General features: G+C 42.3%; 2 protein-coding genes across 11 annotated transcripts in view; one reads left to right on the top strand and one right to left on the bottom strand.

Moving 5' to 3' along the window:
* The window catches only part of LOC108626336 (uncharacterized), a 24,178-nt gene extending 4,575 nt beyond the window's left edge, over positions 1 to 19,603 (bottom strand). The window contains exons 1-2 of the mRNA XM_026814739.1: positions 19,483 to 19,603; positions 19,046 to 19,160 (exon numbers count right to left, since the gene is read on the bottom strand). Coding sequence (XP_026670540.1) covers positions 19,046 to 19,048 — 3 coding nt within the window. The 5' untranslated portion in view covers positions 19,049 to 19,160; positions 19,483 to 19,603. The remainder of the gene's footprint in view (positions 1 to 19,045; positions 19,161 to 19,482) is intronic.
* Positions 1 to 23,342, top strand: part of LOC108626341 (phosphatase and actin regulator 4) — a 220,771-nt gene that overhangs the window by 21,129 nt on the left and 176,300 nt on the right. For 2 of the 10 annotated variants that reach the window (XM_018026948.2, XM_018026946.2), the window contains exons 1-2: positions 15,274 to 16,190; positions 16,991 to 18,023. The exons of 4 other annotated variants lie outside the window; for them this stretch is intronic. In XM_018026948.2, the coding sequence (XP_017882437.1) occupies positions 17,720 to 18,023 (304 nt within the window). In that variant the 5' untranslated portion in view covers positions 15,274 to 16,190; positions 16,991 to 17,719. Of the gene's footprint in view, positions 1 to 2,586; positions 4,357 to 15,273; positions 16,191 to 16,990; positions 18,024 to 23,342 lie in introns of those variants that run through there. 4 more of the 10 variants (XM_018026951.2, XM_018026950.2, XM_018026953.2 and 1 more) reach the window with 4 other exon arrangements.

Raw genomic sequence — 23,342 nt, 5'->3', positions numbered from 1 at the left:
TTCCGACGTCTGATTTCATTTTAATTATAGGAAATGCGTTTTTCTCAGGTACATAAACTTTTGTGGTTGACTGTATAGCCAATACATCCTTAAAATGGTGCGAGTGTTCGAGATTAACAATTATATCTGTAGGATTAGGTTTGAAATCTTAATTGATTTAATTAGGTTTATTGCCTAAATAATGCAGCTAACGAGCCAGAAATCTATAATGCAGGTCTCTGCACAGGAACATTCCCATTATTGTACGGTAATTAGCGTATTTAGTTTCAACTGATCCACGTATTTAGAAATTACGCGACATGGTCGGTTACTGAACATACGAGTTATTTGATACTATGATGTCCGTGGGCTGGCTCTCGTAATCATCGTGAGAGCCGCTATTGTGCCGGATAGTTGGCTGATACGTTGCGAAGATTATTACCCTTGGCACGTATTCGTGTCCCGTTCTAAAAATCCGCTTGGGTGCTCACTTCTAAACCGTCCATACCGAATCGCTCATATGTATTTCGAAAATAACAGATTCAGCAGGAGAATGAGAAGCGAGATCGATAAAATGTAAAATCTCCTCTGAAGAATCTTTGCACACTTATTGTTAGCACAGGGATCAATCGATACACAATTTGCCTTGGTTATAAAGTAGCTTTGGGAGAAAGATTCAGTAAGATGGTAGCGTGTCGGACAGTCATTGATCTTCGGGACCATTGTCGAACCTCGGATAATTTCTCGTTCGGCGTTGCAGCGATTTCCCTTCTTTTCTCGCCCCTTTTCTCCCGGCTCGACAAAAGAGGATCCTCCCGTTCCGCCTTGTACGTCTTCGACTACACTCGTACGAAGTCCGATCACGTTTTCATGCTTGTTCTCGGCTACCAGCTACCTCGAGGATTCGATATAGGAGTTCACCGAGTATGGAGTGCATCGTCCTTTAATACTCTTACCTCGACGCGACGCGTCGCGTATATCGACGAAGATTTCTTCCTTCATCGTGGAAATCGATGAACATTCGACCGCAGCTGCGCGTATATGAATTCTGCACGTAACGAGAATGAATCCGTCGGATCCAATTGATTGAAAATAAGTATACTTTTAAATCCAGGCAAATGTAGATGAAAATTTTAGAGCCTGTATAGAGTTCGAGTATTTAGAAGAGAAGCAAATGCGGATCGTGTTTGAACAAGCTGTTTGACCAATTCATGGGTCGTGTGCGTAACGAGTGTACAGAACTTATCATAATATTCTAATTGAGGCATTCGTCAAGTTTGTCGCGAATACATATCCCATTGACGTTCAGTTGTTTACAATTTGAACTGTGAGTTGTTCTTGTTAATATTTTTGACAACACGTCATCCATGTTTCCCTTATTAATCATAATTTCTACGTACGTCTGTTGGTGAGTAATTCACGACGTCAATCAATATCTGATATAGTATAATCAGGATTTCGCAATCGAACGAGTACATAACGCTGTACGATCATAACTTTGGCTTTGTATGATAGAGAGTGTAGGCTAAGTTTTATGAATGGCAAGGTGTGTATTAGAATTGATTAGCCATTATGTATCGGGGACGTGTTCAGTTAAGCGACGTGTTTACTAGGAAAGGAAAAGCGTTAGCCTACATGATCCGGTTGCGAATAAATTTCGAAAGCGGCAGTACGATATTATGTCGCAACTAATGCGAACAATAATTATAGCAGGTGCGACTGTTACCACTGCAACTGAAGCAGCCGAGAGGATCGTATAAAATTAACATAAATTCGAGTTTGTGCCGCGCGAGACGTGAATACGTATGCAGTGAAAATCACATTTGAGCCTAAGATTATACTGATGCAACCGGTTTCAGAGGAAACATGTCACAATAAAATAAAATGTACACCATTTATGCAAGCGTTTCGCTTGAGCGCGATTTTGTTTCGCAATAGTTCAAACTAATTTTAATTCAGCTTCCTGTTTGCCACTTGAAGAGAGACTATCTTTTTAACGTAAAAGAGATTGTCATCAGACGCCGTCGATTACATTTAGCTGCAAATGAATCTGCATTTATATTGAATTGAATATCTCTTCGAATTCGAAACCCAGATGTGCAATTAATCCGAATCACGCGAAACTTCATTTACTTCGATACGTCGTATTGGAAAGTAAAACAGTACGTCTGACCTACGTAAAACGTGAATGGCATACGGCACATGGTTTTGATCACGTTGTTTGATGATTTTATCGAATTGTCACGGGGTTGGACACGCGACGTGGCTCTAAATGGTTCGATCGGAACGTTCGATACCCCGTGACCTTCCACCCCGCGAGTCTCGGCCCGCAAGTCCCGCAGTCTATTTGCGTCACCTCGGCTCGGTCCCCGCGGATACACCGTATCGATACCAGGTCTATTCTCGGTCAGGTATACGGCACACGTTGCCGCGTGCACCGCCAATCAAGCGTCGCTCGGTTGGTCACAAAGGCGCTCTCTTTTCCGTTGTGTGAAGGGGATAGTTCACCGGTGCTCGACGGTGCGGTGTCGTGTCGGTGTAATTGAAGTGACGGAAGCCCCCGGCAAGGTGTGGTGTGCCGTGGCGTATCCACGTTCCAGCACGATGTAAACAGCTCGGCCGGGTCTAGGCTCCAGTGCACCGGACACCGTTGACGAAGACGGTTCGCCACTCTTTTTCCACCGGAAAGATAGTCAATGACGCGACGCCCGGTGTCAATGAATCGGTTATCATGAGTTCGTGAACGTCTCGGAATCGCATCAGATTCATCCGTACTCTAATCGCTCTACTCCGTCCCTAATCACTTGACAAAAGTTGGTGAACGTTTTGCTTCTTCAGATTTCTCTTAATGCAGATCAATTTGTTCTCCGAATACAGTCGACAAAAGGGTCTCTCGTACATTTTTCTGCACTTGTCTATCGGCGATACAATACGGTTTTAAAAGGTAGAGGGTACAAGAGGACGGACAGGATAAAAGGGTGGCCAGCTTGCGCGTCTCCACGCGAAAAACGCGGCGCCGCCGTTCCGACGAAAACTCGTCGAATAATCGATAGACCGCGTGTCTTTCGGCGCCATCGAATCGATACAGGCTGCAAAGTAGATTGAACAGAAGTAATAACAATCGGAGGATTTCGAATCGTAGCACCCGCGGACAACAGTTTGCCGTATCGCTTCGCGTTTAGTGGCGTACATTGGATTAGCCGATACGTTTTGGATCGATGGAAGCCTCACAACGAGGCCTCTGGCACATGCACCGTCACGCGACAACGGTTCAAGTGCATCAACGCTGAAAACAAACAGACGATTCACGGAGATTCGTTCGTCGCGGGAAAACGCGAATTTCCCGTTCGTTCTTGCAGCCACCGTGTGAACAACGGTTACAATTTCGAGGCCACCGGCAGTTCCGTGCGAACAGTTGATTAATTATCGATCACGCAAGAGGGCTACTTGTCGAGTGATTAAAGAAACGTCGCATAAATAGTGGTCACGCCCAGAACGAGCAAGTAACCGGGTGTGTCTTTCACGTGCGAACCAGTCGTTAACCATTGCCTGAGTGAGCTCAGGGCGAGATACTCAAGTGCAGCGAGATTGATTAACCACAGACTTCCGTTCCACCACATTTAGGACTCTTGTAATTGAAGCGATTCATCTAACGCGTTCTCCGCCGCGGAGCCGTGCCGAATGCCTTATGATTAAACCAGTTTACGTGCCGCGGATATTTTCGATCGAGACAAAGGACCCGCGATAAGAGTAGCGACGGTTCGTGAGAAGATTTTTCTGAAGGTTCGAAGGTGCCCCGAACGAGTCACGGAGCCTGAAGAGCACTCGGAAATCGAGGAAGGATAAAAGCGGGAAGGGTATACGTCGATCGATCTCGGGGCGGCTTCGATAAAATCTTGTATCGCGAGACATCTCTCAGGTATCGAGATAGTCTCGACCTCTGCCGACGACGCGCGACGGCGACCCGGTGCGCGGCGCGATGCAATAAAATTGCTGGATGCAAATCCGGCGGCGGTCGCCTTCGTGGGAGCGTTTCGTGAATATTCAAACGGGACTCGAGTGAAACGTGTATTTGATTGGACAAAGAACGACTTCCGCGTTGAAAGTGCCGCGCGCTCCGTGCAGTCACGGCGATGAGGTATGGTTCAGCGCGGCCTTATTATTCGGCGTGGCGCCGCGTGGATTTCGATCGCGTCATCCCGTCGTGAACTTTTCCTAACCCAGCCGCGAGACACGCCGGTGAATACAGGTGAATTACTGGTGAATGGGTCTCTTCCCGATGATCTGATTTAGTCGCTGTGACCACTGTCGATTCCATGGGATACGTTACTGGTGGTTCATGAGATGAGATGTTGCGATTTGGGCCTTTCAAAGATGGTACGTCGCTTTTATTCAACTTCCATTTTTCAGAGAATATCTGCTGATGAATTGTCTTTGTTTCCCCAATTATATGCATATCCGAGGAAAAATGCTGCCTGTATTTGAGCATTAATTATGATACACGCGTGTATAAAATCAGCTTCATATTGAAACGTGCTGAAATATAAAAAGAGGATATGCAACCGTAATATTCGAGTATATTTGCATTAGAATATAATTTCCATCTCTTGTTTCCCAACCCGCACCCACTTTCACGTTTTCAAATATGTATTAACGTTTTAATTATCTGTATAAAAGATATACATCAATATTTAAAATTGTTCTTTACATTTCATTTATCAAATTTAGACATTTTTATTTGCTCGTTTTCTTTCGATTCATGCATCAAATGAACAAATAAACATTCAAATGGACAAATAAAACGATATTTTCGGATAGCTCTAGCTTTAAAGAAAATGTTTGTTTCTAAAGATAGAACAATGGGACTAAAACTCTGGATTAATTATAATAATATTTCATTAAAAAAAAGAAGCGGATGGTATTGAGATTAAAAATAAGACAATGTGATCAGAAAACTTTTTTCATCCAAAATCATTGTTCTTCCGACGTCTGATTTCTTTTTAATTATAGGAAATGCGTTTTTCTAAAGTACATAAACTTTTGGGATTGACTGTATAGCCAATACATCCTTAAGATAACAATTGATAAGAGACACTTTACATTGACTTGGCGATAACCCACGATGCATTTGGGTCATCGATTGGATCGAGGTCGAGTAATGACGCTTCCTGTAACCTTCGAAAACTCTAAGGAAAACGAATCGCTCGAAGAAATTATAGTCGATATATAAAACTTTATGACTGCCGGCGCAATTGTAATTTGCGGGTGGCAAAAAACCCAGTAACTTTTAATAGACCATAAAACTTTTCAATAAAACGTCGTCAAACTTCTTCCTCGGGGATGCTCGTCTATCCCCGGGAATTCTTCCGTTGCTCTTTTTTATGAAACCCTTTATAATTTTTGCTTTCACCGATAGACGAATGAAAAAGCATACATGTTGCGTATATTTCGCACGGAATACATTGATATAGATTTATTAAAGTATTTGGGACGAGAATCATTTTCACATTTTCTAGCAAATTTTTGAAGTCGGACATATGGAGAAGAGAAATGAGGTAGGATTTTCAATGTGAAGCGTGACAGCGGTTACATAACAATAAAGGCGTTGCGGCGCCCACGTTGCACGCCTCGGGGCACACCCGGCTCTCAGCATCTTTCGGCTTGGCTTCTTCGAGCCAACGTCTAAAAATGTTCCGCGTCCCGTCGATTGAACCGGAAGAATCTCTCCTCGGATGGCTGCTTATTTGTAATGTTAGTTGCATGACGATGAGTTTCAAAAAATTCCTAAATAAGAATTTGGAGTATGTAAAAATAGTTCAAACATTAGGTTCGTGCCGTGTTTATCGTGTGAAAGATGAATACATTACGTAATGATAGATTTAGCAGAAGAAGTCGTATCTGTTGGATAAATAAGATTTAGTCTAATATCATACGTTTTTAGAAATAACCGTGAAATAAAAAACACGAAGGTCTTGGAATATATTATTAACATCATCGATATTAGCAAGGTCGGAATTATCAAACATTGACACTGATCGTCTGCGATGGAGCTCGCATGCATATAATCAGTGGACAGCGCCACGGGTTAATTACGATATTATATTATGTATAATACCGATTCTCCGGTACAAGGGAATCTGTCGTGCTTCTGCATTAACGGTCTGCACTTAAAATGAGAATTTTCACGTGCGTCGAATTTCATCGACGAATTAACGAAATCCAATTTCGCTGAAAAACTTGCGAGCTTCGAACTAATCCCAATCGAGTGAAGTTCCACGTTCACGCACTCGTCACGTCCACCGAATAGACGTTTCTCGACCTTTGTTACCATGTATTTACTCCTCGGGAGAACCATTTCGTAATATCGTCGTCGAAAGTATTTCAATAACAGGCCAATTCTCACTTCTCCTGCCTCCACGGGATTGCCTCCGTCGAAGGTGGTTCCCCCTTGTTTTCTATTATTTTTGTTTTCCCTCTCGCCGAAGGTATTACGAGCCTGGCAAAGCCTCCGCTCGCCTCCAGGGTGTCTTTGAAGAACTTGATGAAACGTACGAAAGAAGTGTTCCTTCGGCACTGTGAAAAAATCGAAGACATCGGTTTTGAACGAATCGCAATATTATCTCGATATTAATCTCGTCTCTCCGAGGGATGTACGTATTAGCTTCAGTTTCATCTGTTTCTGATACCTTAACGCTTGATAAGATATGAGAACAAAACTTAATACGCGTATCTATTGTATTCTTTTGTAGTTAGCACTTATTAACGAGCATCGATAATAGGATTCGATCAATTTCATCGATCAGTCGGCGAAAAAATAGATACGAACCTTTCTCATTACCCGATCCATTTTTAGCGCGAAAGAAAAACGAAGTTCGATGAAAGGAGAGCAGCCACGATGGCGGCGGCGGCGAAATATCAGCATTATTTATAATTACTCGATAGAAAGCGACGATCGTTTATGCACGGTTTGACGCTAATGGTTCTCCGTTCAATAAGCAGCTACACGGGATAAGTCCGGGGAGGATGTTTTAACTTTAATCAGTTGGCCATCAATAACGTTCGACGAGCGGGTTCGATAATAAATTTCATAGTTCTTAGAGACGTGAAACGATGTCTGTAGTTACACGCTCTGTTTTCCATCACGGTGAAACCGCGAGCAAATTCCACGAGGAAAGTTTCGCGCCTTCACAAAATCGACGCGTGCATCTGGTTTTTGTATAGGGACAGAATCGTCAGATTTCAGCGAGGAAAAGCATCGATAATACGAGATTAAATTCTATTAAATCACCTGAAATCTCACGGAATATTTTCACTCGAGGAACGGCGTCGCTTGCAAAAATAACAACAGCAGTGCTCAATTTCATTAGAATATTCAGTACAGAAATAAACAAGAAAAAGCGCTACAGGCAATAACCAACGACGATGCTGCGAATTAATTACCTGGTCACAAAGCGCGTCTCCTTCGGGGAAAACTGGAGTGTACGAACGAAATTAACGTAACAGAACGGCTGTGTAATAATCCGTGTAACTCGTTACGTCGGCAACGCGTACTTTCCTTTTATTAACTCCCGTTTAACCCAGCTTTGTACACACGTACATATCGCGTTTGATGTTTCCTTGCCACGATGTAATTTATCTCGTCGCCGTTCCGCGGGAACAACCTCCGCGCCGTTTCATTGACATGCAAAGCGAAACTCTCATTGCTTTCTTTTATTTTAGATACGACCTAGAGCTGCGCGGAGTTATTTCAAACCGGTTGCCAACATGGTACGTGCGCGCGCTTCTCGTGTCGCATTCCACGATCGTTATGCACACTCGTAACCTTCCCTATGGTCAATTCTCTGTTGCAATCGAGTCGCAACGGGAGAAACTTCGCGGTTACAGTTACGCTACAAATCTCAGTTTCGTTTAACCAGCCCATCGATATGCGACGTGCGACTTATTGTTAGTCTCTAATTTCGAATCTGAATTTTGGACCAACGAAGCGGAGGACAATAAAGAACATAGTATAATTAGAATTTTCACGCGCGACTGCCCCTATTTTCAATGGCTTTGATCTTCAAAGTGAGGACCAATTATAGCTCAAACGCTTACTCCATCTTTTTCCCCGTGTCTTCCGGCCAAGTCATTAGCTGCCACGTGGGCTGGTAACGTGGCGTCATTTCGAGAGCCGTGAGAGCAATCATTTTGCTCTTCAATTATTCAGACGCAAAACGGTCATCTCGGGAAGGTGTACGTTTCTAATAGAATTTATTCGCACCGTTTGTTATCCCCGTCTCTCAGAAAAATTATTATGATTCAAATCACATCTTAAGGATATCGCAGATCATGTAAATTTTTTAATAATACAAGTAAAGATTTATTTTTTATATTATATTTCTATGTAAAATACGTTTCAACGTTAATTAATATCCATCACATTATTTTCTTATTTCCTTGCTCGGAAGCTATTAGGAGGTAGAAACTCGCAATTGGCGACGATGATTTACCGTGACTAGAAAAAATATTTCGGGCTTAATTACGCGACGTCAACGAGGAAACTGTGGAGAAATTCTCGCGACGTTTCCACGACTCTCTCGGCGAGGCACTTCGGAAGCTGCAGAACGGCCGGTGGCACTAGCGAAACTAATCCTTTCACACAATTTACTCAACAGACTGGTGCTTCTGCCGTTGCTAGCACTGTCGCTTGGTTGGAAAGTTTCAGGCGCGAAGACGCTCTTGCGTCGCGGGACGCTTTGCATTCTTGTTGTTCGCGGCACATCCAAAGGAATTTCGATCTCTCAAAGAGACACGGCGCTTACGCTTTTAAGGAAATGTATAAATGGAATTTTATCTATCCTCAAAAACTGCTCGAGGCTTTACGTAGTTAGATAGGCATTATCTTGATATTTCATTTTACTGAAATTCAGTTAAATGCTTCTCATAACAATGGAATAACATCAGTTCAGAGAAATATCTTCCGATGTCCTTCACTTTGTACATCTTAAATAATGAAAGGAATGAACGTCTTAAAGCAAATCGAATTCCTATTCTAAATTAGTATCATTCGAGAAACTCTTGTCGAATTGTTCATGGAAAGTATATTAACAATAGTCAGAATATACATAGAGGAAAAATTAGCCAAGCGTGAACGGCCTTGTCCTCGATTCATCACACTCCAATTGCAATCTCTCTCTTTAATCCCTTTATCTTGCATAAGGACATAACTAACGAATCGGTGTCGTAGCCGCAGCAAGACCCAGTGTCCTGATTCGGTGCTTGTCGTACATACTATACTCTTCGCAATGAGGAGAGGCTCGCGGAATTCGAGGGTGACAAGGCTGACATCCGAAGAATTTCCTTGTGGCTGGCCCTGCGGCGAGGGCTCCAGATAGAGAAAACCAAAGCATTCTATGGCAAATGCACGATCAAACCCGATCTGCGTTTATTCTCTAAATTTCCTTTGTAAAAACAAATCCTGAGAGAAATCATGAAATGTAAAAATCATCCTATATTATTATTCCTTTTATAAAAATTAGTCAAACGATTATAAAGTGATTTAGTTATTTTTATTATATTGTAAATACTATATCACGAAAATGTTCGCACTTCTGAAAGCTGTGTGAATGTTTATGTTTGTACGTAATTCACGCGTGAGAAACTGCAGGCGCAAAGTCTTTGCAACATTAATATCACATCCCACAATAATCCGTTGAGCCCATCACGGTCATCCTCTACGTCTTTGTTCCTTGAACACGCACACTTCTCGCTTCAATTCTGATCCGTGTTTGCGTTGGTTCCGCGGGACAAGAGCTTTTACCGGCTCGACGGCGCGTTCTCTTTGAAAAATCCTTGAAAGGAACTAGACGCCGCATTGTCCACGGGGAACATTTTCTTTGGCGACGAGTTACTTCCAATTCGGATACCGAATTTTAATTCCCCCTTTGACCCCCGTTTCAGCGAAGTTTCGTTCCGCCGCGGAAGAAAGAATTTCATTTGAGGCAGGAACTTTGAAACAGGGATCGAGGGGACAGGGGATTCAAGTTCAACGAGTTCGTCGTTCGTTAACAGAAAGTCGCGGAAAAGCAGAGGATAATGAGATTCTGAGATGTCCCGGAATGGGAAAAGGGGGAAGACCGAAGAAATGCGGTGCTCGTGTTTCGAGTAATTTATTCCATTACGTTAAACCGACGAGAGATCGCCACTTATGCTTATGAAGTCATCGTCGAGACGATGATATCGGAGACTCTACGATACCCTTCATTCCGTGATAATATCCCGAGCGACCTTTCTTTCCACGGCATTATGCAATTGCGTTGAGCTTTGTATCGGGATTACCTGGTATCCGCTTCGTAATATCGCGACGATAAAAGGATTAAACTTTCTCCTGCCCCGCCTCCTGTCGAGTGGCCTTAACGAGCGGAAAGAAAAGAAAAAATTCAATTTCTAGGAGTTTATTAAATACGCGACCAGACACGCGAGTCTCTGAATCGTTTCTCACAGATAATTAAAGAATTCAGAGGAGCTCAAAAAGTTTTGGTATTCACTATTGTTTTTATAAAAATGGCATGAACATTCGGAAGTTTCACGGTCTCACGTGATGTGCAATTTCTTTCTACACGCACGTATCTCCCTCAACTGGGCAAATTAGGATAAATTTGTACGGTAACAAGGAAAGCGATCTCTTCATTACTTCGTCCCGTAAGTCCCATCCATCTTGGGTGCTATTAATTTCCTGCCATTATCGCACCGAACAGACTTCTCCAGTTGGTTGGCCACAACGATGGTCGGTGGACGCAACCTTTTGTTATCTTGTTCGATCTCGCGATAGTAGTCTCAGTGCAGCTCGAAGTTAATCGCAGACCCATTACCCATATACCAACTCGGTTAGATCAATTACGGTTCCGTTATTCGGCTATGCATTTTTCCACGTAACAGTTAGTTCTTCATACCTTCCTGAGTGATTTAACGGTCCTCTTGTTCTTTTTAAATCAACTATAAAGTATGGGCTTCCAGTTTCATAATGTTTTATATCAATCGATACGCTTTAACCGTGAGATGCACATACATGCGCGATGAAATGTACTGGTAATAATCGAATAAAAAAATAGATGACACAAAACACGTGGAGTTAAAATAAGACTCGGTAAATTTATAATGCTGTCGTGTTAAAGTATTTGTGGTACTTTAATAATAAACTCTTGATATTCACGCTAAAGTTAAGCTCTAATATTTACTGCAAAAACAATTATTTTTATCTTAATAAGGTGTCAGACTAATAATCAGTATTATCAAAATAATTATTTTATTTCATCAGTATTTTAATATTGACAGTGCAAATAATCATTTTTATTATAATATGACATTTTTATTTTAAAAAACATTAAAAGAATTTGGATATCCTTCATAATGAATGATTACTTCTTCGTAACGTATAACCGTACTGGCGATCGGCCGTTGATCCTTCATAATGAATGATTACTTCTTTGTAACGTATAACCGTACTGGCGATCGGCCGTTGAAGTATGGTTCTCAGATTTCTTGGGTACAACGTCGTTCTGGCGGTACGCAGGAAAGATGGGTGACCGCGCTTGCTAGAGCAGTGCGGGGAGTTTACTCATCCGTGTACTACGTTTCTTTCATTCTGTATTTCTTCTATCACCTTTGTGGACGTCCACACTTCTTTCCCCCATTCTTGGGGAATGATAGTTCGACACAAAGGGAGATTAATGGCAACTTCCACCTGGCTTTCTCCGCATTTGGAGATTGGCGGACTTAAGACTGCTGTACATTCCTTTTTTGCTGGCAGATTCGATCTTTTCTTCATTTCATCTAATAATATTAATCATATGTCGAATTTGAAGAAAAGATATATCTATCATATTTATAGAATTTTAGTTGTCTTTCATTTTATCGGAGAATTTATGAGCATATAGACCATAGAATCTGTTGCACTTCGCATTTTATATTATGCATTTTATATATATTTTTTTTCAACGCAAACTGTTATAAATGCTGATATATGTAATCTATGTTTCAGTTAAGATTGTTAATCGTTATTTATGAAGCAGAAATTATACGTTATATATTAAACATATACGACATATATTAGCATATTACGAGCGTCACAATTTGCACTAACTTGCTGTAATTAACCGTTGATGAAGTGTTTCGGGATTCACGTGTCATGAGATACGCGATGCACGTACTGAGCCTGAATTTTGCACACGTTTATCAATGAACGTCGACCAAATTCCGATGCACAGTAACACGAGGCGCGGTAATAAAGTTTAAAGAATAAACCGAAACAAAAGCATTCTTAAGACTTTATCGTTACGTATCAGAGCAAAAAGAAATCCGTGTCTCGCAAATACGATTTGGGGAAAGTGATTTTTCTTTGAACTCCCATGGCTCGTTCGCTTTGACTGCGGTTGCTTGTCGCGGACAAATTGCATTTAGGAAGCTGTGAAAGCACGAGAAAGTGTAAAGTCTGTCACGCGAGAGCATCCCATAAATATTTTCGAAAGTCGACACTTAATGGAATAGTAGAGAAGTACGTACTCTCCAGTTTTATTTACATTATCTCTTCGCAGATAAAATAACTAATGGGAATTTTCATAAGTGCTTCAAATATACAGTTGATTTATATAAAGTCAGTTGTAAACATTTTAATCTTTAAATAGATAATCATTTTATTGGATGCAACGTAACACCAGTTGAGACGCTAATCGCTTGCGGTTAACGTTGATGCATTGTCATTTCGCTTTTAATTACACGTCTCCGCTGCTTAATTGTAAATTGTCTGGTAATTCAGGCGGGCGAGGATGTTGGGTTCCTTACAGCAATTAATAATACTGTTAAGTGGGCGATAGTGACTCAAAGTCGTTCCCAGAATCGTTTGCAATATACTGAATAATTACAGAACTGGGAACACCATTAGCCCATGTATAGTGATCAGCATGAAAAATGTATTACTTAATTTTTTAGAGAATATACGCCAAGGACTTCTAATCATTTTACTCAATATTGCTAATTTCTCCATTCTTTACCTATTATCACTATTCGTTAATTATACAGTTTTCGTTGAAAGAATGGAGGCTAGCAGTCTTACGCAAAGTTCGTTTCTTGCATATTGATATGTTCTTTCATAATTTTTAAAAACCGTCTCACTTCAGTCAATTTTTATTCTTTGTTTATTAAATGAAATGCTGAGCATTGTACGAAAGCGAAACCGAGTGACACGTTTTTTCTCCAAGTATACGACTTATCAAATTTTATGCTCCTCACACGAGTATACTTAGATCTTGGAACCTATTCGCGTTTCTTTGCAACAGATTGACCTTAATTCATCAGCGATCGATAAATCGGCACATAGGATAGAGTTTATACCTGACTTAATATCGTCTCCTGTCCGATGAACGGAAGCAGTTACTTTGACCAGTGAAATGAAGTGTGACGCAGTTTCCTTGCGTAGCTAGTTCGCGACGAGATTACACAGAGAGCAATATGCACGCCCGTGTTTAAATCAGTTGTTCCTTCCTCGTAGCGAACACTGTTGTCCGGTCTCTTTCCTCTGATTTGGTCCAGGGATCGCTAGAGAAAAGACAGTTCCTCTGGACCGGTGCCAATAAACGCGTTTGTTAGCTCGTCTAATATCTGTAAAATATATCCCGAAACAGGCTGACGATCGGTCTCATATTCACGAGTTAGGGACAATCGTAAACCACGGGAATTATTATACATCTGATGACAACGTCTCTTCTGCAAAAGTCTGTAAAGTCGTATTCTACGTAGATACATATATTTACAACGTTCATATGCAGGGTTGCACTCCGGCCGAGAATGAAAGACGAAAACGTAGGCTATGCAACATAGTATGCACTCGTTTCTGTTCTATTTTCAACACTTCCGAATTAAATACAAGTTTCATTGCAGGCGTCGCGTGAATTTCCAGAGCAGCTGGCCTCTTTGTTGACCCGTGACAAGGCGATCGGCGAAAAAAGTTCGCGTGGCCCGTTTAAGGTGGGGGCCGAGTGTTTCTCATATTTCAGTCGTTCGTTGTGACAGCGGCTAGACGGGGCCGAAATCCCCAGTAGATTCGCGAGACTCGGTTTAAATTAGGGAGTCTAGACGCCTCGGAAATACCACGTGGACTGCACGCTCGAATCCGGTCGACTTCCAGTTCGAACAGTTCGCGCCTCGACGCTTCCGGCGACGCTCGACCAATTCCCGTTCGAACGAACAATTCCAACCCTTTCATAAAATACGATATGACTATACGTTCAGTGGAATTCCTTTATGGCTCTACTTCTAAACATTCCGTTGCCGTGAAAAGGAATTCTTACCCGATCCTAAGAATACTTTATCTTTCATATTTCTTTAGATTTTCCATCTGTATTTTCCATACGTGGGATTCAAGGGAAAAAGAAAAACTGTTTCTGGGTTACCAATTGCTTTGGGTAGATAGAACGTAGTTTTTTTCAATTGCTTTATGTAACGATAAATTAAACCCGACAATTGGAATGTCGTTGTTTCCATAATTGTTTGCAAAAACGTTTAATTGACACTCACATCGGTATTCCATTAACTACTACACGGATTGAATGCGACTAATTAAATCTGCAGCGTTTAAATCGGCACGCGAAAATGCTGCGATTTTATACTACCAGAAGTTTATCCTGGTCAAAATAATACAATTACATTACGTAACTCGTTTACGAACGACGTTCAAAAGCAAGCAAGGCTACCCGCGAATATTTGTTCTTTAATTCGCTTATAAGCGTGTTGAATATATGAGGTAAAACACACAAAGAATCAGATTACAAAGGCTACAATGAAGTCTCGTTTCTAAGGATTTCTACCGTAACGCATATTTGTGTGTTTGCGGTCTGCAATTATTATTATCATCGCGTTGAATGTCGATCACGAGTTTGACTCGTGGTTGACATTTTTGGAGTGTAATAAGCAGCACGAATGACATTCCAACGAGATCTATAATTTTCTTCAATTAAAGGCATAAAAGGACGAACACAGGAGTGTGTGTAATGTATAGTATACACGACGAGTACCAACTTGATGATTGTGTAATACATTCGACGTTGATCACGTGTGCATTGTGTGAACAATGCATGCAGGCAATTTTTAATTAATCTCCAGGGTATAACCAGTAAAGTAAATTAATCGTGAGAACATTTTTATAATACCAGTATCTTTTCTTTATACGTGATGAATTACATGAAGGAGAGTAACATAAAACCATAGGAATGAATCAGTTCGTTCTACAATACAAAGAAACGATTTATTCCAAATTACAGATGTCCACGGCAGCCATCCGGTGTTTCGTAAATTTATTAATGAAAAATTTACAACGAACATAGTATATAGTACAGCAGCTTCACTTTCCCCCATTTGTACGCGGCGTTGTCTCGTGGTCGTTGGTAACGTTGGCCACCGGCAGGCGGCGGAGCGGTCGCATGGCCGCCCTCAGTGTTCGCGAGCCTCGCTCGGTGTGTGTTTCGTGGCGTGGTCGTCGTCGTCGTTGTCCGCCCGTACGTTCGGTCCCGGTTCTGTTTCTCGACAGGTTTGGTCGGTGCAGTGGTAATTAATTCCGTCGCGAATCCGTCCAACGCGCGAAACACGCTGCGTCCACGCGAGTGTCGACGTGTTTTACCGTCCTCGCCGCCAGCGCATCCCGACGCGAGACGACGGGAGTCGGTTTCCGCCTCGCGTTTGTGTCTTCTCTCTGTTTGTGCGCGAGAACCCGAGAGGAAGAGCGTGTGTGTCAACATTCGTGTGCGTGCTCTCGCATCGACGTCGGCGTCGCCGTTTGCTTCACACACCGAGGCGTATATATTCGCCTTTGTAATCATCGTCGTGCTCGCTGCACGCCCCGTGCTACAAGTTTTCGGAGCCGCCGCGCCTCGGCTCCGGAACGGAGTTCACTGTGCCTCTTTCTTTATTCCTCGTACGTGTGGTATACCCATCGCGTGCGTACGCGCGTAGTATGTGCTTCTGTGTTTATAATCGTTGCGTCCTTTTCCTCCGTCTCGCTCTCCTCTCACCTGCAGCCAGAGAAGGCACACAGGTGTCCCGCGAAGGAGTGGCGACGCTCGCTGGTGAATCGTCGCCACTGCTGTGATTGTGATACTACTTTCGAGCGGAGCTCGTCTCCGATCGTAAATCCTGCCATCCGAAAGCAGCCATCCGCACTGCCTTAGGAATTTCAAATCCAAGTACGTGTATCTCCGTACTATTAAACGAGAAACGCGCGTTCGTCCTGTTGAGCCCATGAAAATGTATCGTCTCTCACCCGGTTCCGCGACCACCATACTCCTCCACCCGGTAACGTTACGCACGCCGTTTCACCGATAAAACCGGATGTTTTCCGCGTGCGCTGTGTCCTATCGTACGTACGTGTACGCGATTACACACGTTCGGCAGTTAGCTATTATAATCATGCACTGTGTGCCGTTTGTATTCTCCGAGCTTCGAGCTCCGCGCGTTGCATACTTCTCGTTCCTCCTTTTTACGTAACTGTGAACGTTGTTTCATCTGTATTTATTGTACAGCCGTGAGATATTTTCCTCCGGCCGCGACACAGAGTGCTTTCGCGTCCCGACCTTCGGCGTCTAGCAGCGGGCTTTCCAACGGTGCGTACAGGTTAGGCTAGGCACGCGCACTCCGTAAGAAGAAATGTCATTTTACCGCGTGTACAACCTGATCGTCATTGAATTTACGCTGCACTACGTATCGGTCTATGATAGAAGGTCTAAAATAATATTAGCCTTATAATATTGATTTTCGGGAATTATAAATAGTGTAACTAACTAAGTACATTAAATTTCGACCAAACAATCGGCAATCGAAGGGATGGAAGGTCGTCGGACCGTGATGAGACATTTCGTGGGACGGGGACAATCGTCGCAACCTCTCGACAATAACGATACAATGCATGCCATTCATGACAGTCGACTAGTGGCACTGGCAAGAGAGAGAAAGAGAGTTAACGTTTTACCCGGTTCCTATTGCGCAGGACGAATCCGTGAAGCGTCAACCGAGTACACGGAGTGTCTCGTGGCTGCCAGGAAAAATCACGGAAGACTCACTTCCCTTCGTCGTGAATAAGGTAAACACGGGTGAGGCATCGAGCCCGACCGGCGATTTAACCGCCACACGTTGTGCCATAATCGTCGGGAATGTAAACACCACAAGAGAAGCTGCCAGTCATTTAATCGGACTGTATTGCGATTTAAAAGAAGAATAACAAAGTGATACGGAAATCCTGCCATCTTAAATATTCATTATACCTTTTCTACTTAGTAATCGGTGTGTACAATCAATAAGGACAGAAGAATTGTGTAAGTGATAGCCGAGGTCCAACAAATTCCTATAGCAATCGAGCACAATACAATCAATAATCATAGAAAAGTGTAAATGACAATCGTGAGGTCCAAAGGATTAAGCTTAAGCGTTCAATAGAACGAGACGTTAAATTGATCGGAGCGTACGAACGGTAGCCGACCAGCAAGAGAAACGCACAATTTAAAGACCGTAAATATTCCTCGACGCTCGTGAACGCACTAAACGCCGAGCCGTGGAGCTGCCTCGAAGTAACAAGCGACGCGAGCCGACCTCTCGACCGGGCAGTCGTCAGGATGTTTCAGTTGGTCAGCAGACGGTAGCTTCGTTCCCGGGTCTGGTCGCGATCCTCAGCCCCTGGCGGCGGAAGAAGCGCGGCCGTTTCAAGGATCGCCCGTCGACGATGTCCATACGTGTGAGCGGCGTCTACCTGGTGCCGAGCACGCCGGCCGCCAATGAGCCCAACAATGAGAAACCGAGCAATCTATCGGTGGAGAACAGTCTGCATCAGCAGCACCACCACCATCACGCCGCGAAAACCGTGACGATCGTCGCCGGTCCACAGAGGAGCAACAGTTTGGATTATTTGAACTTCGAGGAGAAGCGACAGATTATCGCCTCCTCGTTGTCGTTGAGCGACTTTTTGGCACACGGTCCGGCTGCGGCCGCCGCTGCTGCGAAGGAGGTTGCCGCTAACACCGTCATCGGTGAGTTTTTCCAGATTTTACTAATACAATGAAGCGGGAAAATTGTCTTCGAACAGGAAATTGAATGAACGTGCTATATGTATGCTCGTCGTCGTAAGAGCATTAGAAAAATATTTCATGGTCTTTTATGCATAGAACAATGCAGGTAGCACGCAAAGCGCATCCACTTATTGTTAGCTTTGTACCTGATCAGATGACTCGATCACCTGTGATTTCCACGTACACTTTCAATGAGAACTATCAGTGCCAGTTGCGGACGAGTTGTTTTCATCGCGAAGCGACATGATTACTGTGTATCCCCATGCGAATCGTAAAATTGCACGCGAACGATCGAGCATCTCGTAATAACATCGCTCGCGAAAGATAGTGGGAAATACTCTAGAGAGAGAGAGAGAGAGAGAGAGAAAGAGAGACGGAGAGAGAAAGAAAAAGCGGTGAAAAGCGAACCAGCTTGGTTTGATTGCGAGTCAAGGAACCCGTACACGGAGTACACATCGTCGAGTTCCACGACCTGTAAACAAACCCGCGTGTGCTCCGCTCCGCTCCGCTTGGCCGGAGTACTTTATCATTGCGGGTATCCGTGAAGGTGTACTCTAGAAATTCCTTTCTCAGGCTTTGAATGAGCTCCGAATCAAAGAGAGAAGTATCGAGAGAGAGTTAGATTTACTCTGCGGTGGCTCATCACCGATAAAGAGTCAGGTCTCGGTTTATTTAGCTTAGTAATGTAACACAAAGATTCGAGCGTGCTACCGAAGTTTCACGCCAGTTCTGAGCAGGAAGATATTCAGCACATAACCGGCTACTTATATCCACTTCTTGCACTGTTTTTTACATTTTACGAGTGTTTCCTAGGACTTGGTGGTATCTCGTTGGATGGTCGTTGCACGAGGAAGGGACAAAGGGATAGGCAGTGGGCAGAAGGGAGCATAGGGAAGGCGTGTTCTTCTACCCTACCTCTTTTTTAACGGGAAAGTTCGCGTGAAGGGAGCTTTGTTATCGCGCTCTCACGAAAAGTCTCTTACCATTGTCGTGGCCGTCTTTTTGTTCCTTTGCAACGCCCGCGGCTCTGATAGATCGTTAGGCTTCTCGTTGTCTCTGATCACTCGTGGTTGGTTAAGCTTTTGTGTCGACTCGTACCTGAGGAATTAATAATTATCAGTAGGCATGACTAGAATATCACTAATTCATTGAATTTATTAACTGAGAGCTTCCATTTGTACATTTCAAACATTGTTTTCAAGTAAATACATGATGAGAATATGAAAGGTCATTCTTATATTTCATAGTGTATTCTATAATTAATTTTAAGAATGTGATTAAATGCATAGGGAACACTATATCAGTTCATCGTGTTCAGAGCATACACTCGGATTCCGAGAACGCTCGTGTGTTCTTGGAAGTAAAACACCCGATTCGGACAAGCAATTCTCTGTTTCTGACCGTTCTCAAATTTCCTTACTCGGGGAATATTGATCAGGAATCTTGTTATCCGTTGCCTTCCGTTCTCGCTCATATGCGGCCACTCCGTACGTACGTACTGCTTGATCATGCAACACGTGTTACTTTGAAAGTAACCAACCCCGCCGTGCCGCCCGTAACAGACTGGACCCGTGAGTTCAAGAGGCACGTATGCTCTACGTGTTTCGCGGTGCGTTGTGCCGCGAGGAACGCGTAAATCTAAGCAAGTTTCGCTTGCACGTGCAATCCAACGACCGAGCCAATTTACATGCAGAGCAGCCGGGTTTTAATATGTCTTCCCGATGTCTTCTACACTGTGCAACGAGCGTTTACGGCAACGTGCAAACGTTTCAAACTGTCCCTATTGCGCTTGCAGTTCAGATCTCTCGTTATTTCTTGTAAATTGTTAACTATGCTTAAGCGAATTGTTAAGTAAGCGTGTTGGAATGCTTGATAATGTACGGCCAGGTTCTTCTTATTTTTTTAAAATTCACAATTTGAAATTGCAATTTTCAACTTTAATAAAATTTGAGAGGGTGATAAATCTAAGATCGATGAAAGTTGCCGGAACAACGTGGTTAACCATAACACGGTAGTAATACCTCGAATAGAAACAGTGTATCGATGGTAATGGTCGCAACGATGGGCACTCGACTTCCACCGCTAAACAGGAAACGTTAACCTTTCGAACATCCGTGTTTGCGCATTCATTAGCGCGGGTAATTGATGAATGATGATCGATTCGCACCACCGTTCATCGATATTTCGGTTATCTCTTTAGGACGTGTCACAATTGCGTTTCTTGTCCGGAAATCGATTTCCTGTAATCAGCAGTTATATCATGAATGCCTTTTCACAACGATCTCGTTTTGCTCATCTGTTTCTGAACATCCAAGAATTTAGTAAAGATAGAAATAATCGTTGAGATTCATTAGCTGGAATGAAATTTATTATTTGAAGTAGTTTCGAATTTCTTCTGCTTTTCCTTATGGAATATAATGAACTTATTTTTTAAGTAAAATGAAAAATAGCAAGACTTTCACTCGTAAGACGTTTTTAAGCGTTTGCAACGTTGCCGTTTGATCATACGTCCTCGCTACGGACGATGATCAATCATTCGCATCTACTGTACGCGATTCGCCATTAGCGCTCGGCCAGACTACGGAGAATTGTGCAACAGATGCACCTGAAAACGAGGCCACTGTGGGTGAAACTTTAGTATTCAGTTCTACGGTACGCATTTGGGGCTTCAGAAAATTTCGTATTAAGGGGAAAAGTTTAAATTTTGAATTTTAAACAATATGGGATTTAGAGGGGAGATTGTCAAGGATATCCTAATGGATTTCAATAATACCTAGTCTCGAGTTTCAAAAAGCTGGCTTTGGATTTAGGTTACGTGATAAATTCCAGATTCTAATTCCAGAAAATATAGGTTCCGAGGAATAAACTGTTCTAGTTAATCGTAAGTAAAAAATTCTGTTTTGTCGGACTTGTACAACTTGATACTCCTTAAGCCTAAGCTTTTGTCGCTCTATGAGAGAGAAGATTACCTATCAGTTGTTGTGTCAAGTCTTCTCGTTATCTTTCCGTGACAATTGTAGATACGCAGAACTGTTACTGCTTGATTTTATGTTAGGAAATTTTCGAGTATGAATAATGCTCTTCGGCGATAATACAAAATTTCTTAATTTAATCAGCGATACGTGTTGCACAGAAGTTTAAGAAATCTTATGTTACTGGAAATTCGTAAACATATGATAATATTCTAATGTTTCCGCATTATAATTCTTGGTACGGGTACATCATTTAGTCTCGATCTTTCCTTCGGACAATGTGCATGATACGTGATAGCGCGTTGAACATTCCTTGGGGTCGGAGTAAAACGATGACGCAGTGTCGGCGCGACGGGGCCCGGCTGGTTAGGTCAGCGCGGAGGCATAATTGCGCAATGTTTAATAGCAAACTGCAGGAAACGATAAAACGCGCGACGCCAGTAGAAGTAATGGGTGCAGAATGCAGATGTAACGCGTGGCAACAGCGCGCGGAAATCATTCATTGAGTCCAGAGAGTCCGCCGGCTGGTCATTGCGTTGTGTCGGCTACTGCTGATGCTCCCCGTTGCCGGGCTTGGATAACACAGTGTGTGAGGGGATCGAACGCGGGAGGGAAACGGCAGGGTAATTCGATGTCTGCGATTCCTCTTCGCCCCGCCTAGATTTTAACTCCTCCTCAACGCGGTTTCAATTTTATATTTTGTATCTCATAAGTACTGCGGATTTTTATATAAAGTATTTATGGTAGTCAGTTTAATTTCTTTAATCGTTTAAGCATTGATGTTTTTGTTTCCAATCCTCATAAGTATTTTATGTATCTCAGATGTCTATAAGAAAGAGTTATTAGAATTTTTTATCGTGAAATACTGCGATATCAAATTCTGTATTTTAAAATATAAATTTATGGTGCGTTCTATTTTGGTACTTTATGATTTGTAAATCTTTAGGTGAACACGTACAATCGATCAAACCATTATTCAGCGGAAATGTTTGCTACTTGGATGGTTTAACGTAGAACATTAATCAGGTTAAGGCTTGTATGATAGATACATTAAATGATATATGCAGAATCGCGTTCCTGAGATTCGTGTGTTAGCCCTGATGTATTATTTGCGAGCCGACGTAGAGAGAGCAGTAGATCGTGGTCTGGATTGTCTGCATGGTCTATATTTCTCTCGCAGCTTAGTAAGCTCGGTGCGGTCTATTTTGCGTTGGGGCTAGACTAAGAAATTTGTAGTGAAGACAAATAAATTGAAGATCAAGTTTGCAATCGATCAACGCCTTAGGATAATTGCAGCAAACAAATTAATATTTGAAGCGAGCAAATTTGACTTTATAGATTAGAGAATTAAACAAGTCTTTAGTATTAGGTTTATAATTATTGTGGTTACTAATTCAAAATCTTTCTTAAGTATTATATTTGCAAAGTGGGTCATTAAAATCATGGCACGAGAGTCAACTATGGTTCTTTCGTTTTGCAATGGCATTTTAAAGTCATCATTCACGAAGGACAACTATGTCCTTTCGTTCTGCAAAGGTATTTTAAAGGTTCGGTCGAGTTGTTTAGTTCGTTACCAGCCTCGTAAATCTGTCGAATTGATCCTAAAACTCTCTGTGTATCCGTGAACTTGCTACCTATAGCTACCTGGATTTTATTGTCGTTCTTCGGGAGAAACGTCACGCTTTGTAATCGCTTTCTGACGTCAACCGACTGCGATGCAAGTATATTAATGGCCTGTCAGGGTGGGATATTATTTAAAATGAAAATTTATTGGTACCATAATTGCAAACTATAACATCATTTCAGCTAGTAAACACGTAATAAGTCTTCCATTATCTCTATGGTTTTCGTAATTATTTCATCGCGAATCGGTGCTTTTCAAAATCGTCTATTTTTTCACAATGCAACCAAAGATTTGTATGCAGCAAACAAGTTGGCTGTTCCATGTAAATGCGCTCTTGAGTCTAGAAGTTGTAAACGCAACGTTAAGAGGCTGAAACCGGAAGGCCGGAACTTTCTTCTCGAATAATTTCCCCGGAGAAAAGATAAGACGAAGGTAACAGACGGGAGAAACTTTAATTTTCCGGCTGAGCCGCGTATGAATCCTTGAACGCTTAATTAGTTTCACTGAAATCGCGAAAAAGGAAGAAAACAAATTAATCGCAAAGTTATTTAAAAGAATTCAAAATCTTGGTTTATGATACAAATTAATTTTTTTTTTTAATTGAATAGAAAATATTCACTTTTACGTATGTATTATCGTAATGTGTAGCGAGAGTTGCATTGTTCTTTGAAACATTTTTGCTCG

Source organism: Ceratina calcarata, unplaced genomic scaffold (genome assembly GCF_001652005.2).
Source record: "Ceratina calcarata isolate Rehan_Ccalc_2016 unplaced genomic scaffold, ASM165200v1 scaffold397.2, whole genome shotgun sequence".
NCBI lineage: Eukaryota > Metazoa > Arthropoda > Insecta > Hymenoptera > Apidae > Ceratina > Ceratina calcarata.
This window is presented reverse-complemented; position numbering and strand designations above follow the sequence as displayed.